Source organism: Setaria italica, chromosome III (genome assembly GCF_000263155.2).
Source record: "Setaria italica strain Yugu1 chromosome III, Setaria_italica_v2.0, whole genome shotgun sequence".
Lineage (NCBI taxonomy): Eukaryota > Viridiplantae > Streptophyta > Magnoliopsida > Poales > Poaceae > Setaria > Setaria italica.
The window spans coordinates 3050871-3069924 of record NC_028452.1 but is presented as its reverse complement, the minus strand read 5'-3'; the positions used below and the strand labels follow the sequence as shown (position 1 = coordinate 3069924).

At 51.8% G+C, this 19054-nt stretch overlaps 2 protein-coding genes across 2 annotated transcripts in view; one reads left to right on the top strand and one right to left on the bottom strand.

Moving 5' to 3' along the window:
• Window positions 1–864: 864 nt before the first annotated feature.
• Window positions 865–8531, bottom strand: LOC101784408 (trihelix transcription factor GT-3b-like). Its single transcript, XM_022825027.1, has 4 exons — window positions 8251–8531; window positions 7936–8032; window positions 2118–3019; window positions 865–1973 (listed from the first exon to the last, which is right to left on the bottom strand). Exons 1-3 carry the CDS (start codon window positions 8529–8531, stop codon window positions 2147–2149), a joined length of 1251 nt encoding a protein of 416 aa, XP_022680762.1. The 3' UTR covers window positions 865–1973; window positions 2118–2146.
• Window positions 8532–15556: 7025 nt separating this feature from the next.
• LOC101783997 (probable 2-oxoglutarate-dependent dioxygenase At3g111800) overlaps window positions 15557–19054 on the top strand; it is a 6188-nt gene continuing 2690 nt past the window's right edge. The window contains exons 1-2 of the mRNA XM_004960315.2: window positions 15557–16488; window positions 16710–17043. Coding sequence (XP_004960372.1) covers window positions 15989–16488; window positions 16710–17043 — 834 coding nt within the window. The 5' untranslated portion in view covers window positions 15557–15988. The remainder of the gene's footprint in view (window positions 16489–16709; window positions 17044–19054) is intronic.

The following is a 19054-nucleotide window of genomic DNA, read 5'->3' as shown; positions in this document are numbered from 1 at the left end:
AAAACAATATATCTGTTGTTTAGTGTTGGGAGTAAACTAGAGGATACTAGTTTGGCTGGAAATAATATCAAAGTTGAAGTAGAAAAAAATGTTGACATATAAAGTTAGTGTTATTTTAATGTTAACATTTTCACTAAAAAAAGCATTTATTTGCGTTATATTGTGGCCACAACCATAAGGAATACTAACAAGCAACATATCCTTTGATTGAATGTTGTCATTGCGAACACTCAAGGGCACGCTCATCAAAAGTGAACAGTGAATAAGACATGTCAAGAAAGCATGTCGTACCAAGTACCAACTAGTAGGCAATTTGCTTACACATATACTATTAGGTCACGGACAGATTATATGCTTATGTCACTTTGCTCGTCATGGTGATATATTCTTACACAAATAATTCATATACAAACTACTGTGAAATCGATGATCACACAACTTGCAATAAAAGAGGGATGCAAATAGTCACTTCATTATATATCTGAGCGGCTGGACAAAAATAGAGATAACTGAAAACGAAATGTTATAAGGACTACTGTACGTTTGTTTTCCTCAAATCTGTTTTTCAGTATGCATGGTCATGCCAGTTACTAGTTTACTACCAACTTCCCCAACAAACGGTTGTTATGACCACACGCACTATCGGGGAATGTTAGCAGGTAGCGTGTGCACTAAAGTTTACAGCTAGCACATACTGAACCCCCGGAGTCTGATATGCAATTGATTTCTTTTGGCTTTCAATCAAAGGTTTCACACAAACCATATCAATTCTGCTTGATATGTTAGTTCTAGATATCTCTTCCTTATAAAAACACATAGAGCTCCAGTAAATGGCATCACCCGTGTATATATAGGCAAACATTATAAAAAACAACCTGACATTATATTATTTGACCAACTAGCTAAGCCTCATAATATATAGGGCCAGCAACTTTTGGGAGAACGCTGGATATGAGATGTACACACATATGCAACGCGGTTTCATACTCTACTTTCCTACGTACACACTGTGCATGCTCATATGGGTTCATACCACACGCAGGCATGCGCCCATTGTCTACAGGTAGCCATGATGCATGCTATGACACGCGGTCCACACATCATTAGGGAGCTCATCTTGTAATTAACAATCTCCAAATTGTTTAGGCAAACAAGCACTACACAATCTAGCCATCCTCCAGTGCTGTTCTATCTAATGGCTTCTGCCTGACACCTCTGATTTTTTGCAAATGTATCCATACAGGAATCCAGGGCATCAATACCCTCCCTGTAGGATAAGCAAAGCAAAGCAGCTGCCTGCCTGCCTGCACCCCTATCAGCAACCATGTGCTTCCAGTATCCACCATGCCCTCTCTTTCCTGATCATACTAGCTAGTCCTACAACTTTTCAGATGCAAATCTCTTTTCGCTAGTGATATATATCTTTACCCATGCAACTGAAAAGAGAGAGAAAGTAAGAAAGATCTAGCAGCTACACCATGTCGCGCAAAAGCTACACAGGTCCTGCAGAGATATATCATCACGCTGAAGCACCCATTTCTGAACGGAAAGCACATAAACCGACCATGGTGGGAGATCCTACATATCATCTTGAAAAGACGAGAGAGGGAGATCTATGAAGAACCAGGGAGAGAAGGCACATCGATTGATCATGCAAAGGGATGTGATACAGCCATGCCATGCACTTGTTGAAAGCCAGAAAGCTCAGCCAGCTCCTGAAGCTGACGAGACCAGACTGATGAGACTAGAGCGCTAGAGCTGCTAGCTAATGGCTGCTGGCTAAACAAAGGTTGCATGAGCTGCAATAAACCCTTTTTCACCATCTGAACATGTACAGCCATCTTTCCTGGCCTGCTCTCACTAGCTGATGTCTAGAAAAACCCTAACCAACAAAGATCATTGATCGAGCACTAGTGATCATCTAAAGGTAGCTAGCCGGCCGATGCACGCTTCGCGGTGAAACATCGTTGCTCCTGAGCAAGAATCCAACAAGTGTTCTCCATCAGAAGATTTACTAGATCCATTAGCACTCAATCAATGCGTTGAGGTAGCGCTGTTTGAATGCTAGCTGATGAGATGATAACCAGGGAGTAGCAGTGCGTGGGTTTGATCCGTACCGGTGAGTGTGCGGATGGACGAGGATTGATCACGAGGAATCGCCACCGAGCTTGGCGAGCAGTGCGGCGACGAGCTGGTGCCGGCGCTCCTCCCGCTCCTCGGCGCGCGCGCGCCAGGCGTCCTCGCGCTCGCGCCAGCGGCGCACGAGCGCGAGGCGCTCCTCGCCGAGCGCGACCATGGCGTTGCGCCACTCCTCCTCGCGAGCGCGGCGCTCGGCCTCCCGCGCCTCGGCCGCCTCCATCCAGCGCTCTTCCATCTCCACCTGGCGCCGCATGAACTCCCGCAGCATGGCCTCCACCTTGCCCTGATCTGCAGACCTATCCCGCGCCGCCGACGCGGCCTGCTTCCGCCTGCGCTTCTTCGCCCCGCCGCCGCCCCTCGCCTCCGCGGCCACCCTGCTGCCGGCCTCATCCTCGCCCACCTCCGCCTCGAGCTCCTCCTCCTCATCGTCGTCGTCCTCGCCCTCGCCGCCGCCTTCGTCGTCCTCCGTCCGCACGTCTTTGCCCTTCGCCCTCTTCCTCTCCAATGCTTGCGCCCGCTCGACCCTAGCGTCGAAGATCCTCCTCATCTCGTCGTGGAACGGGAACTGCCTGGCCTGCTGCGCCGCGGCGGCGGAGGCGGACGCGGGATCGGCGTCCGGCGGCGGGTGCGCGGCGGCGGCGGCGGCCTCGGTGCCCTTGAACCTGGTGACGAGGTTCTTCCACTTGGACTTGCACTGGTCGGGGGTGCGGGCGAAGCCCTGCCCCTGGAGGCGCGCGGAGACGGCCTCCCAGAGCGCCTTGTTGCGCTTGGTGGTGAGGAAGGAGTGGTCGAGCTCGGCGCGGACGGCGAGGAACGCGGCCGTCTCGGCGTGGGACCACTGCGGCAGGCGCTCCCGCTCGAGGCTTGCGGAGGGCTGCAGCTGCGGCGCCGGGTCGGCGGGCGGGGGAAGCGGCGGGGGCGGGGGCGGCGGGAGGGGAGGGAAGTGGGGGTGGTGGGGCGGGGAGGGGGAGAGCAGCGGGTGGTAGGGGGTTGGAGAAGGAGGTGTTGAGGTGGTGGAAGGGATCCATGGCGGATCGGAGGGCGGTGGTGGGATGGGAATGGATTTGGACGCGAGGCGAGGGCAGGGATGGCAAAGTGGCGCGGGCGGTCAGGTCAGGGGGTGGGATGGAATGGAAGTCAAGAGGGTTGGCTTTGGCTTGGCTGGGATTGAAAGAGGAAATCTGTTGGGTTTCAACGCGGAAACGGCTTGCTTTCATATTGCTTTCCTTCCGAGATCTGGATCCTCTGCGCCGCGCTCCGCTTTGATTCCCCGCTACCCAAGGCACAACACAACCTCCTGCCCTCAATTGTCGATGTGCAGCGATGTGAGATATGGTACTTCATGTTTGTGTTAAGGTCTAAATCCTATTTTGTGTTGGTGGCAACGATGGTCTCAGTTGTTAGAATTTTGGAGTCCAACATGATAGAGGTACCACCCTCCTAGCACGAATCCATTGATGAATCCTTAACATTGTAGGCTTGACTTATTATGCAGCTCTCTAATGAAAATGATGTAAGATTTGACCAATAAGCCATCACAAAGAACTAGGGCCGTGTTTAGTTTGGCGAATTTGGGGGTGCTAAATTACTGTTACAGCACTGTAGCACACTGTAGCGTTTCGTTTGTATTTGTGAATTATTGTCCAAATATTGACTAATTAGGCTCAAAAGATTCGTCTCGCAAAGTACAACAAAACTGTGCAATTAGTTTTTAATTTCATCTACATTTAGTACTCCATGCATGTACCGCAAGTTTGATGTGATGGGGAATCTTCTTTTTGCATAGTGTCAAAGTTGGGAGTTGGGAGTAACTAAACATGGCCTAGAAATTATATGTCATGCATGATCGTATTACGGATGGATGACAACTCGAGAAAATAGAAAGCATATCTTATCTCACCAGTACCTTTGGTAGCCATAACAATTAATGCATGCCATGACCAACATCACAACGATTACGTTGAGGCCAACCATTAATTGCGTCGGTTGCACTCATATTCAACCAATATAGGTGGAAAATTGAACTAGCAATCACGCTAGAAAATAAATCCAACAATCATAACCTTTAGTGTTTGAATGCTATTGACTTGCAACCCACAACTTACCAGAGTGAAGCTTGTTGCTGCACTGCTAAGGTTAGAATGATGCTTGAAATTAGTCATCAGTTGATGAGACGTCGCTCATCCAATTCGTCATATCGTCATATGATTTTCGTTATGTGCGAGGTGGGTTGATGTTCAATGAGTTTTTATTTTTTATGTTTATAGGATATTGATGTTTTTTCTTCTCAAATGCCATGGTCTAATGGAACCAAACATTCCCCATAAGTTTTAGTACTCAAAACTACAAATTGTAGGGTCATGATCAAGCAATTATTTATTTTTAAGAGCTAAACCATGTGCATGGCATGAAACAAAATTCTAGCCCCTTGCGGTATTTCGAGCAGTCTAATAAGCAACTGAAATTAGTAGTCCATAGTATATGCGTGCACCACCGTATGTTTTGCTTGCCCCCCGGCTGTATGCATCAATAATCCCACAAAAGGGGTCTCTAGAAGATTCCTCTCGTTACCGTCGCCATTACGACTGTCATCGAGCCGCCGTAGTAGTATGGCGCGGGCCGGCGGCGCTCACAAAGGATCCGGCGCGCCTGCCTGCGGTGGGCCCGCGGCGTGGTAGCGGGCCCCACGGTCTCCGTGGGGTGTGGCGTCACGCGGACGCCAGCGCGTCGTAAGGAGCAAGCCCGATCCCGTCCGTCGACGGGAGTCTTCCTTTGCTGCGAAGCATCTCCAGATCGCGGTCTCCCGATTTTATTTTTCCTCCTGCGGCAGCTTGTCCGTTTGTCGCGTTCAGCTCGTCCAGATGGCGGCCCGCGACGGCGACGGGTCGTGGCCTGCGCTGCAAGCAACAGGCCCAGGAACAGGCAGGCAGCCACCATTTGTTGGAGGCTTGGAGCCTCCCGCGTACGCGGCCGGGTGGCGGGACTCCGGCCGGCCGGAGCGGCATGATTGCAGGGTGTTGCGTGCTGGCAACCGGCCATGGCGTGGCCGTGCGTGTTCCAACGGGGATCGACGGAATGATAGGTATCGGACGTGATCGACGCGTAGCGATCCGGTATGGATCGGATTGCTGATGATGCTGCGGCCTGCGGGTACGATCGACGATGCACGTTTGGTGCGCGTACGTACGGCACGCACGGCAGGGCGACACTTGGCGCGCGTTTTGACTCTTTAATTTTTTTTTCTTTACGAGGACACATGAGATCCAAATGGAATTGTGCTCTGGTCTTCTGGAGTCAGAGTGGACGTGCCCATTTCGTAAATAATATGGTATGATTTCGTTAAAATTTAGCCGAAACAAGCTTATCTGCTGAACCCAAAAGTAAATTCTAGCATAGTAGTATTATTATTGGTAAAAAAAAGCCGTTTGTTCCGCTCAAACCATCTTGCGTTTGGTGATACATGACGCCAGAAATGGAGGACCAACGTCGTAAAAGAGAAACCGAGTTGACGACCAATCAAAGCAGGATTATTCCTGCTTTTTTTCTTGCCTGGACCTGGACGCATGTATAAATTCGCTGCGTGCTCCCGGTTTGCGGACCTGGATGCCGGATGGTCGTCGGTCATCGACGCACCCACGATACATACGGAGTACGCCCGTAGACTCGTAGGGTGTGTTTGGTTGGAGAGCGATGTAGGATGGAACGATTACATCTCTATTTTAGGATGGAGCCACACCATGTCTGTATTTAGTTAGAGAGATGGAGCGGTTTCACTTTTGTGTTTGGTTGAATTAATGAGGATGAAGAGGTAACAGACTCTGTTAATGTCCGTCGTGTGGGTTCCAACTGTCACTAAAACAACCGCTCCTTCCCTTATCTTCTTCCTCCCACCGCCCCTGCACCTACAGCACACACGCAGCAACCGCCCCGCTGCCTGCAGCTGCTCCGATCGCGCGGCCCCAACCATGCTTCGTCCGGTTCGCGCCCAGCCGCCAGCAGTTGCTCGACGCCCCCGTGTGCAATAGCTCCGGCTGCCCTTGCCTCGTCTGGATCCACGTTGGCAGCAGCGCTTGGGCCGGCATAAGCACGAGGAGCGTCGGCCCCTTCGTCCAGCATAGGTCACCCCTATCCGCACCTCCATCTGCCATCCGCACCCCTTCTTCTACCTCCCAGCCGTGCAACCAGACGGCAATGGTCGCAGCCAGCCCGAGCTACGCGCCCGTGCCTGCTTCCCACGAGACGGAGCTCACACCGTCCGAATGGGATGAGCTCGTCCAGCTCTTTCTTCGGGATGACTTGTCCCAAAATCTATAGGAATATTCCTACCGAGAGCCGCTTCATTCTATCCGCTCCTGAAGCAAACGCGGGGTGCACAGATGGTCTATCGAAAAGGGCTACGAAGCCTAATTATTCTTGTGTTGTGGGAGATTTGGACAGAACGAAATGCGTGAATTTTTCAATGTCAGGAACAAACAAATAGTCACATAGTTGCCAAGATAAAACATCAAGTGGCTACATCAACTGCGGCAGGAGCTAAACATTTAGAGTCCTTCATTTATGCTGACCGGCGTCATTAATTAGCCACAGCGAGCCCTCTTTTTTTCGTTTTCCCGACCGTTATTCGGGGTATGAGTGCACAGAACTTTCCTTTGTTTCCACTGTTGAGCTTTTTTCTATTTTAATATAACAGCAGCACTGCTGGCTCGTTAAAAAAAAAACTACTACTGGCTCGTTAAAAAAAACGCGGGCCGGGACGGCTCCGTCCTGGTCTGCTCCTGAACCAAACGCTAGTACGCTACCGTAGTCGCGTCGATTGGCCTCACGCCGCACGCGCTGCTCTGGCGCCGGATTGTCAAGCGCGTCGTCAGAGCCACCAACCAACCAGACGGCAGAGGTTGACAAGCGATGGATGGAGGAGAATTGGGTCGGAGCTGGAGGGAGACGGTGGGGCCAGTATAAGGAATTCAAGACTGCAGTGTGTACTCACGCACGTAACTATAGCTCTGACTTGCTCGACCAGAGGCGTTGGGTTCTTTAGGTCGGAGTAAAATTCGGACTAAAATTTATATCACATCGAATATTCAAACATTAATTAATGAGGATTAAATATGATCTAATTATAAAACTAATTACATGGATGGAAGCTAATTCACGAGACGAATCTATTAAACCTAATTAATATATCATTAGCACATATTTACTGCAACAACATATTGTCAAATCATGAACTAATTAGATTTAATAGATTCGTCTCGTCAATTAGTCTCTATCTGACCCTCTAACAGAATGCGAATGCTAGGCTTCATGAGATGGGATCACGGGAACAGTGGTGTACGCCCTCACCTACTACAGTGCTTGCAAATGTGACAGCAGCGGATGCTACGGTGAAGGTGAACAGTGCTTGCAAATGAATTTAGGGGTGTTTGGATACACCTCCCTAAACTTTAGTACCTATCACATCGGATGTTTGGATACTAATTAGGAGTATTAAATATAGTCTAATTATAAAACTAATTGCACAGATGGAGTCTAATTCGCGAGACGAATCTATTAAGCCTAATTAGTTCATGATTTGACAATGTGGTGCTACAGTAACCATTTGCTAATGATGGATTAATTAGACTTAATAGATTTGTCTCGTTGTTTAGCCTCCATATGTGCAATTAGTTTTGTAATTAACTCATATTTAGTCCTTCAAATTAGCCTCCAAATATTCGATGTGACACGGACTAAACTTTAGCTCGAGAAATCAAACGCCCCTGAGTTACATCAAGGTCCCAAGGGAGAACAATCAACGAGAGCACCGACGATGCCGATGAACAGCTTGCCGAAGGGGACCGCGTATGCGTCGGAGAGGCCGAGGAAGTCGACGAGGCTCTTCTTCTCCACCGAGCTAAAAATATTTTTGAAATAGTCAATGGAGTGTACTTGAACTTCATCCTCAAGACCGGGAGGTGGCTTGTTGCGAGGACGTCGACGATGAAATCGAAGATGGCCTGACACGGTTGAGCTTTGGGCTGCTGAAGACGAGCAACGGACATCACGATGAAGTGATATGAACTGTGCCCCTCTCAAGTTTTCATGGTTGCGATGTTGCCGAGAAAAAGTAACACACTTTCTCCAACCGAGACGCCCGCGTCGCCCTCCTTGGGACGGCTCGGGCCGCCGCCGTCGCCCCTTCCAGCGCCGCCTCCCCTCCTCGCCGTCATCCGAGTGGCCGTCAGAAGCCCGCGCGGTCGCAAGGAAGGTGACAACGGGGCTTCACCTCCCTCCTCCTCTCCTTTCCTCCCCCTCGCACTCTCCCTGGTGGCGCCCATGGTGGAGGTGCGGCCGGCCGCGATCAGATCCGCACCTCCAGCCACCGGATCTGCTTCCCTGGTGCCTTGACGCATCGGAGATTGCGATGGCGGCGGTAGGCCCGGCTACGGCGGCCTCCCACGCTAGCAAAGCTTTGCCTGGTCGCCGGCGGTGCTGTGCCTGCAGCTCGGGCGGCGTGGCTCGGCTAACACGGTGTCGGCGGCAGGTGCGGGCGTGGCTTGGATACGGTGCTTGCAGTAGGCACGTGGCGGCTACCTCCAGGCAGCAGTGGATGTGCCCAGCCGTGGCGGCGCGCGAGGACTGGCTGCGGCGGCGCCCGCATTCGTGTCGCGGCCTGCTCCTGCGGCGGCCGGGCTTCAAGGTGCTGTGTAGCGGTGTGTCAGTGGTGCCGTGGTGGTGTGGCCGACAACGGTGTGCTCGGGCGCATCCCAGCGTCGTTGTGGTGGTGTCGTTGACTGCGACCGTGCGGAGGCTCACCAGCAGCGCCATGGTGGTGGGGCTAGTCGCCGACCATTTCTTTACACCGTGGTGACGATGCGGGTGTAAACCCATCCCTCCTTGGGATGGTGTCGATGGCGCTATTGGCGTCATATCCTTTTTGAAGGCGACGTCGAGCATCTCTTACGCGAGCCTTGGCTCCTGTTTGGCTTCCATGTCGGACGACGCGGGTGAAAACCCAACCCAATTTGGGCTGGCATCGACGATATCTTCGATGTCTCGACCTTCTTGAAGACGATGTCAAGCACTCCTGACGAGGCGGCTTGCTTCGGTGATGGTGGCTCCTGAGGGACTGCTTTCTTTCTTTTCCTTTCCTTCTCTTTCCTTATTAAAAAAAAATTCCCGTCTGTGGTGCTGGTGGTGTGGTGGCTCGTGTCGATGTCCCAATCCGACCGGGTGGAGCCTTCGTTGAGGCTCATGTCGATGTCCCAATCCAACCGACAGAGTTGAGAGAGATCCGGTTGATGTTCCAATCCAACCAGTAGATGTTGTGTGTTGGTGTGGTACGGTGCGAGTTGATGCCCCAATCCAAGTTTCTTTGTTGTTTCTTTGTTGTTTGCTTTTATTTTTTTTAATATAATCGGCACTTCGAAAAATAGATGTTGCCGAGAAATATTCAAACGTTGACTGCAACCAGAGCTTGAGCTTGCATGGCCAACACGTGGGCATACGTATCCAGCACCACCGACATTTCCACGGCCGAGGCTCGTCAACCTGACAGGCCAGGATGGGCCCCACCAGACTGGGGTCCACAGCGACTGAACCTCAGCGACAGGAGACGCCGGCGAAAGATTAGCACCGAACTCGCCGTCGTCCAGCCCATCCAAGGCGGGTTTGAAGCATCGATGAAAGACAACTCCGGCGAACCAAAGATGTAGTTGGAGCAGTCGACGGAGGGTAGAGAGGCAGCTTCCAACAAACCCAGAGTGGCCGGCTAGCAGAACGAACTGCGGTGACAAGGAGGATGTTGGCCCAGTTGGCGTGCAGGGACTTGGTGGAGAACTGCTGCCGCAGACCAAGGGTGTTGATGGAGGTGGTAAGCGGGGGAGACGACGGAAGAATCCGAGGGGAGGACTGCAAGCAGCCGGACCCGTAGCGAAATCGACCGAATCGATGAAAGGGGCGAGCAAATCCAAACGGAAGCGAATGGAGATGATGGTGGGGGAATCTGCTCGGACGAAGTAGAGGGTGGGAGGATTTATTTTATTTATACTCACCTTGTTGTTGAGGTCACCGGCGACGAGCAAGACCACGGCGACGGCAACAAGGGAGAGGCGGCAGGAACGAAGCTGCCGGCTGGTGCCCATCCGAGCAAAACTAAGCTGCAACTTAAACTAACTATACTAAAGTCTACGAGAGCAGGGGGCCCGGCCCACCTCCCCCTCACCGCCGGCGAGGACGCCGGAGGAAGGGAGGGATGGGGCCGGAATCGAGGTGAATCTGGGGAGCTTCTCGGCTGGTGGGCGTAAGGCGGAGAAGTGAAAGAGCGTTTGGCTAGCCGTCATTCTCTCCGTTGATTTGCTCATCGACGACGCGCTAGCTCGTACGTGCTGCTCCAGAGGCATGGGCCGGCCGGGCTGCCGGGCACGCCGGTTGCTGCTCTTGGTTGCTTGCCGGTTACTGTACTGCCGTGGAGCGCCGACGGGACGGCAAAAAGGAAGAAGCACTTTAGGGCACACCTGATCCTGATCGGCTGATGCGCGCGCGGCGGCAGATCCAAGTTGACGAACGGAGTAGTTTAAGGAGGATGTGTCGGAGGGGCCGGGGGACCAGTGAGGGCTACCGCATCTGCGCGTCAGATTTGAGAGGCTACCGGTTACCGAACCGGCGGCCGGGGGGGGTCGGGGTTGACTACCGTCCCCATGTTTCTGGGCAGTTGGCACTTGGCACAGGGAGGGACAGCAAGGGCCGTTTGGCAGCTCAGACGGAGGTCGGGTCAGGCCAGTTGATACACTCTGGCCTTGTTGCCCCATTTCCAAAATCACTGCGTCTTTAGCATACTGTATTTATATTTGTAAATTATTATTCAAATATTAACTAATTAGGCTTAAAAGATTCGTCTTGCAAAGTACAACCAAACTGTGCAATTCGTTTTTGATTCCGTCTACATTCAATACTCCATGCATGTACCGTAAATTTGATGTGATGGGAAATCTTCTTTTTGTATAGTGCTAAAGTTGGGATTTTGAGGTAACTAAACAAGGCTTTATTAGGTAGCGTGGATAAAGTTACGGGCCAGATCCAGCAGATATAAAAGTAGGCAGTCAGCTTGTACCACGTGGAATGTCAAAATTGATAGGTGCATGCTCGAATCACTAGTTGTGGTGACCATCGGTCGCTTGTTTTTACCTCACTTAACGTGCGGAGGCTATAGCGGTGACCGGCGTGCAGGACTGCGGCAGCGCCGGAGGCGCGAGGCCCGCGACGGAGCTCGGAGGCGCGGGGCAAGCGGAGGCCCGCGACGGCGCTCGGAGGCGCATGAGGGTCCGCAGCGGAGCGCAGAGGACCCCATCCCCGCAGCCAGCGTCCGCGACCCCCTCCTCCCTTGCTAGCACCCGCGGCCCTCCTGTCCACTAGCGAAAGCATCCGTGAAAGCTAGAAAGCAAATTGACATCCCTGAAGATGCCGAAATTCATTTTGATGCTTGGGATAATGGAATTTGAGCTCGTCTTTTTTCTAAGCCTGCAATGGAATGCTGACCATGAATTCTCATGTCACTCGCGCACGTAGATCGAATCAAATTGCTTCAGAGGAACACCGGAGGCTATTGCCATGAAGGCGGAAGCATTTGGGATGCCTGCTTAGAGTGAACGAGAGGATTTCCAGGATAGAGCTGCAGGCAAGCACGGGGTCGAGGTCGACGTGGCGGTGCTATGGAGGGTGGGGGCGATGGACGACGACCGCGTCCCCCGTGCAGCGCTGCGCCGTGCGTGACCTTGAGCACCTCGCGACCGCCGTGGCCGGCGAGACGTTCACCGTGTAGCTCCGGCCCGAAGCCCGCAGGAAACTCGAGGAGATGGAGCAGCGGGTGCGGGCGGCCGCGGCGCAGGGCGAGCGCGGCAGCGATGGCACGAGCAAGCGGTGGTAAGTCCACCATTGACGGGATGCAAGGTATGCCCACCCACAGTCTAACAAACGCAATCTGAGCCCAATCATGAGCTGCAGATTTGTTAACCAATATCTCTGCACACCATGAATCTGGTTCGATCCTAGCTCGCGGGCCAGGCTGAGGCGGTCCAAGCTGCCAAACGCGCCTCAAGTGGTGGCGTGGCGGCCTGCCACGGCCAGTCCCAGGCGCCCGGCAGATGGCCCTGCAAGCATATGCGTAGGCGGTGCACCGCCACCGCGCTGTACTGTGCAGCTACTTCGACGAGTGACAAGCGCTGCTCCGGGTCCGACTACGGAACGAAACGTCTCGCCGGGCGGACGGACACCGGAGCACGTCGTCCCGATCGCGAGTCGTGGCCGGCGCGCCCCCTGCTGCAAGCAGCCGGCCGGCCACAGCCCCACCGCCGGCACAGGCAGAGGCGGTCACCACACGGACGCTTGGAGCACGTACGTACGTCTCCGGCCCCTAGCCCCGGCCCTGCACCCGCATGGCCGCACGATCCGATTCTCGGAGGCAGAATCCCCGCGCTACTCCTGCTTGTCGTCGCTGATCAGCGCCTGACGCACCCCATCAGTAACGCGTCCTGCAGTGTTGTCCCACGCGCTGGCGTCGGATGGATCGTATTCGTCAAGCCGCACCTGAGCCACTGGTTGACGATCGCCTAGGACACGAGGGGACCGCACCTGAGCAACAGGTTGACGAAACGCTACTACTACGGCACGGTAGCAGCAGCTCCTTGCTTGATCAGTTCATCCTTACCTTATCTATACGAGTGAGAGATTGGCCGGCATGCTGACATGCAGCGGTGTGCAGAGGAGAGGCTATTGGAATGAACAGCTGGCGGATCAAAAATAACGAGCCTGTTCGCTTCAACTTATTCAGCCGGCTTATTAGCCACCAACAACGTTTTTCTCTCATTTTACCTCTCACAGGGCGGAGCACAGCAGGGCGCCGTGCCGCCGTGGTGGTGATGGGACGGGGAGCCCAAGGAAAGGAAGGACCCCGTAGCAGTTTGTTGCGGGCCGTACCAGAGGTGCACCTAATGCTTAGGCCTTGTTTAGTTGCCAAAATTTGGAGTACCAAAATTACTGTGCTAGCACTGTAGCACACTGTAGCGTTTCGTTTGTATTTGTGAATTATTATCCAACATTGACTAATTAGGCTCAAAAGATTCGTCTCGCAAAGTACAACAAAACTATGCAATTACTTTTTAATTTCGTCTACATTTAGTACTCCATGCATGTACTGCAAGTTTGATGTGATGGGAATCTTCTTTTTGCATAGTGTCAAAGTTGGGATTTGGGGGTGAACGGCTTATATTGCTATCGGATGTACCGGTGGGTAGGTGAAACCCACTGTTAACACATCATCATCATAGAACAAAGTACAAATGCATGAATTATGCCATTATCTCTGTTGCGGTGCGGATCTTCATTAGAGGCGACAAAGGATTCTCAAAGGTAACTGGGCCAACAAGGCCCAGCAGTCGAAGCATAGATGCCCGTTGAGGCGGTTCTCATCAACAAAGCCCAAGACACCCTCGCATTTTGGACACGGGTGCCATCGAAGGCACATCATCCACCAACTAATTGACTACTGCTGGGTGCTGGCACAAGTCGGCACAGCTTGTACGATCAAGGACACCGCGCAAAGGATCTCCATCGTAGAGCCAGCCCAAGCACGTAACTATGATGGTACCACCATGCTCACGATCCATGACTAGCGGCTAAGATGGTGCTGGCGCATTGCATTTCTGCAAATGACGCCGACGCTTTACTGCACACATATAACGATGCTAGCTACCCACAAGCTGGATGCAAATCGATCGCAGCTGAACTAGCTACCGGAGCTCTCGTGAATTGTCACTCTCACTCACTGAGTCACTGACCTGACTCAGATAGATCGATCGGCAAGTACGTACCGAGTACTGACGACGACATGCTATCGGCCGATCTATCCATCGAGGAGATTGAGATTACATTAATTGGATGCAAACTTTGACCTGGAACGCGTCCTGCCAAACACGGCTGGTTACGTGGAGACTGGAGAATGATTGCCTTCCCTTCTCTTCACCTATGTCCACGATAGAGTTGGACAGGTGCATCCTCCCGCGCGAGAAGGAACAGATCAACAACTCGATCAGGATCAGATCAAAGTTACTTTATTTTTTCTTTTGGAGGTTTGATTTTACCATTATATTTTCGATTTACTTTTTGTGGACGCACGCCCGGTTTCCGATCTCTTCCCTTACTTCCCTGCTTCGATGATCCCGATGCTGCGCGCGCAAGGAGGCCATGCCTGAGTAGGTTCAGGGATTGTTGAAGAAGATGCTCTAGGGCCTGTTTAGTTCCTCCAAAATCCCAACTTTAGCACTATGCAAAAAGAAGATTCCCCATCACATCAAACTTGCGGTATATGCATGGAGTACTAAATGTAGACGAAATCAAAAACTAATTGCACAGTTTTGTTGTACTTTGCGAGATGAATCTTTTGAGCCTAATTAGTCAATATTTGGATAATAATTTACAAATACAAACGAAATACTATAATTGCGCATTTATGGTAAAATATCAATTTTGCCACCCCAAATTAGGAACTAAACAAGACCCTAGATGGGTAAGGCATATTTTCCCGTAAAAATTTGCCAACCTGCACATCGGAACCGGCCCTCTGCACATCCTGGTCCTGGCTGGAGGACTCTTCTGACTCTGTGCTGCAATTTCCTAGCAGAAATTTCGTGGACCGCATGCATGGGCTTGATTGAGAAAGAAAAGTCCATGGGCCAGCTAGCGCTACAAAAGTAGTAGCAGGCCCTGTAAAGCGCGACAAAATTGATCACCACTTCACCAGGCCAGGTACGACCATTTGAATTGTCACGTGCTCCCTCCGTTTCGAATCGTTTTTTAAGGGTGTTTTAACTTTTCTAAGTTATGCATCTAGATATAATATAATGTATGTTTAGATACATAATAATATTTATGATCTAGAAAAGTTAAAATAACCTACAATTTAGAACGGAGGTGGTCAATTTACTGAGTTTAATTTCAACTAATGGGCTAGAGGCAATAAAAAAGGAGAGAATAACGGTCACGTGTGATCCTAGCTAGAGCGCTAGACCGTGTCACCGTCCTACACGATGTATACGTAGTGATGCTGAAGCGTACAATCACACATGGTGGGCCAGGCGGCGTGCTCTGCTGGGTCCTCCTAGTCCTAGCTGTACCATCGAGTACATACCCCGTAAGCACCATCCTCTACGAGGGTACTGTACGTCACATCGGTGGACCTGCGGAGCAGTGGCACCGTACCACATGCTCAACGGAATTATGTTTCAGTCACGTTTGCTATGTCATCGCCTGCGGCATCAGCAGCACTACACGGAATAAACTATTACTACTATCCGATTAATTAGCAGCAGCAGTAGTTTAGACCGGTGATCATGCATCAGCTAAACTGCCGGCCAAAATATATAAATAGCACTATAGCGCACGCGGGCCCTTCCAATTCCAAGCCGCAACCTGTCCTCTCGCTCGCCATCTTCTCTTAGCTCATCTTCTCCACTCCAGGAGTATTGTTTATGTACGTGCTCTATCATCATCATCATCACTTCTGTGATCAAGCAAGCAAATCCCCTGTTGATTCCTAGAACTCGTCACACACCATTCATGTGCCTCAGCTCGCTAGTAAGCTAGCTCATCAATCTCGCCGCCTCAGCTAGTTTTGTCGTCCCATGATGCATCATCTTTCTTCGAGCTCTTGCTAGGCAGGTAGGTAGGCAGCCACAAGCTAAGCTCTAGTACGTCGTCACTGGACAGCTATAAGTGCAGCACTCCAAGGGCGAGAAGAAGAAGCATCCCAACGAGAGTGAGCAGAGGTAGGCGCCGGCGGTCATAGAGCTGAGCTGAGGTCGTCGTGTCTCATAGCATGGAAGGCGCGGGAGCCGGGTGGCCGGAGCCGGTGGTGCGGGTGCAGTCGCTGTCGGAGAGCGGCGCCGCCACCATCCCGGACCGCTACGTCAAGCCTGAGGCGGAGCGCCCGGCGACGGCGCTGGCGGACGATGGAGCGGCGACGGCGGCTACGGAGGTGGGTATCCCGGTGGTGGACCTGTCGTCGCCGGGCGACCCGGCGACGGTGCGTGCGGTGTCGGAGGCGTGCCGCGACTGGGGCTTCTTCCAGGCGGTGAACCACGGCGTGCCGGCGGAGCTCCTCCGTCGCGCGCGCGGCGTGTGGCGCGGCTTCTTCCGGCAGCCCATGGAGGTGAAGCAGCGGTACGCCAACTCGCCGGCGACGTACGAGGGGTACGGCAGCCGGCTGGGCGTGGAGAAGGGCGCCGTCCTCGACTGGGGCGACTACTACTTCCTCCACGTCCGCCCGCCTCACCTCTCCGACCCCGACAAGTGGCCCTACCTCCCTCCCGAACTCAGGTCGATTGCATACGCATGCCCCATATACACGTACTTGTACAGCCCTAATAACTGTGTACGGAGTACACAGTGTACGTTTAAATGCATAATAATATTTATAAATATAGAAAAGTTAAAACGATCTTGAACGGATACGGATAGGCTAGTATAAATTTTATTTTCTATACTGTATGCTTTGTCCGGCTGATGATGCGAAGCATGCATCAAATCTACGGCTGCAGAGGGACGACGGAGGAGTACAGCCGGGAGGTGGCGGCGCTGTGCGGTCGCCTGATGACGGCGATGTCTCTGGGGCTGGGTGTGGCGCCGTCGCGGCTGCACGAGGCGTTCGGCGGCGCGGAGGGCGCCGGGGTGTGCGTGCGGGTGAACTACTACCCGCGGTGCCCGCAGCCGGAGCTGACGCTGGGCCTCTCCTCCCACTCGGACCCCGGCGGCATGACCGTGCTCCTCGCCGACGACCGCGTCCGGGGCCTCCAGGTCCGCCGCCGCGGCGCCTGGGTCACCGTCGACCCCGTGCCCGACGCCTTCATCGTCAACGTCGGCGATCAAATCCAGGTACGCATGCACATGGAGCACCAACTCGGCACACGTATTCGTTAATGTTGCTCAGCTCGGCGCATGTGACTCTTGCCACACGACTAGTCCGTCCCTGACCGCACGGCAGAGCAGAGGCCTGCAGGCCTGGGCCTCTCACAGAGGCGATGACCGGAAAATATGCAGGCCAGAGAAGGGGGCGATGGCGATGATGATTCAGACGTGACGGTGCACATGTGCTCGAATTACACTAAAGCAGCGACTGGTTTCGTCAATCCCAGAGCCATATCCTCCATCCGACCATCCACCCATCCATCTGACAAACGGACGGCCCGTGTCCTTGTCCGTCGACGTCGCGATTGGACGCTGTGCTACGGCAACGTCCTAGGATAGTTATCGACCAGTAAGGGGGTGTTTGGATACGATGTGTTAAACTTTAACAGTGTCACATCGGATGTTCGGATGCTAATTAGAAGAACTAAATATGAGCTAATTATAAAACTAATTGCAGAACCCTGTGCTAATTCGCGAGACGAATCTATTAAGCCTAATTAATCCATCATTAGCAAATGGTTACTGTAGCACCACATTGTCAAATCATGGACTAATTAGGCTTAATAGATTCGTCTCGCGAATTACACTCCATCTATGCAATTAGTTTTGTAATTAGCCTATGTTTAATACTCTTAATTAGCATCCAAACATCCGATGTGACGGGTGTTAAACTTTAACACTTGGAGTATCCGCTTGCCGGCCTCGTGCTTCTTCTTTTCTCATTTTTTTTCACTTCTTTCCTGCTAGGCGTACCTCGTCGCTGCCCGTGAGGCCGTGACGAGAGAGAAAACGATGCTACGGCTGGCGCTAACACGTAGTATGGTTGACCTAGACAGATCGCTGCCATAGTGATCCGATCCAGCCACTGGATTAGAGTAACCGTGGCCTCCTCCCAAGCCATCCATTTTCACCGCATGGATTTGTATACTTATGGCCGGGTGGTTAACAGATAAGTGATGATAAGTATGTAGTCATTATCTAGGCGTGCTAGTTGTGTACTCCTCGTTCCAAATCGTACATCGTTTTGATTTTTTAACATACATAATTTTTACTATACATATATAATACGTTAGACTACATAATAATAATTATATATCTTAAAAAAAGCTAAAATAGATTATAATTTAAAATGAAGGGAATAATAGTTTAGACTAGCCAAACGAGTACTCAAACGAACTTAGGTGGTTAGAGCATTCTCGCCTCGATGTAGACACGTTTCGAAACAGGACCCCCAACGGAGGAGGTTCTGATGTACATTTTGAAGAATAGCATGGGCTCGTGCAGTAGCAACTAGCAAGTGCATGCGCGAGGAGCTTGTCGCTGCGCGAGTCATCTAACTCACTGGGTACTGTGCAAAGCGTGAATAGTCAGCTCTCGCGTTTCGCTGATATACGAACAAAGAGATTAGGCGTGCACGAAAGTCGGTACGTACATGTATGGACGTCAGGACGTGCATGCAAAACCACACACACATGCCGATATACATCTGCAGTAATTACGTTCAAAAATATAATCTGAATTAATCATGCGCGCTGACCATTCAATGATTTTATTGAGTAATCGGTTGAACCCGCGCCGCCCCCCCCCCCCCCCAAATTAATCCATCATTAGCAAATGGTTACTGTGGCAGCACATTGTCAAATCATGGACTAATTAGGCTTAATAGATTCGTCTTGCCCCCTTGCCTCCATTTGCTCAATGGGTTTTGTAAATAGTCTATGTTTAATACTTCTAATAAGTATCTAAACCTTCTATGTGACAGGTGCTATTATGGACAGGTGGGAACCATACACCCTCTATGTCACCTTACTTTGGAGTATAATAAGGTACTGCAGCTCGAGAGTTTGATCAAAATCTATGTTGACACAACAACCTCAAGATTAGAGATACTATGCATTTTGCTTCTTTGTCCTCACCCGAACTTTTCACTCTGATCATACTCTTATTCGTTGCCTACTAAACGCATGCCGTGCACCTC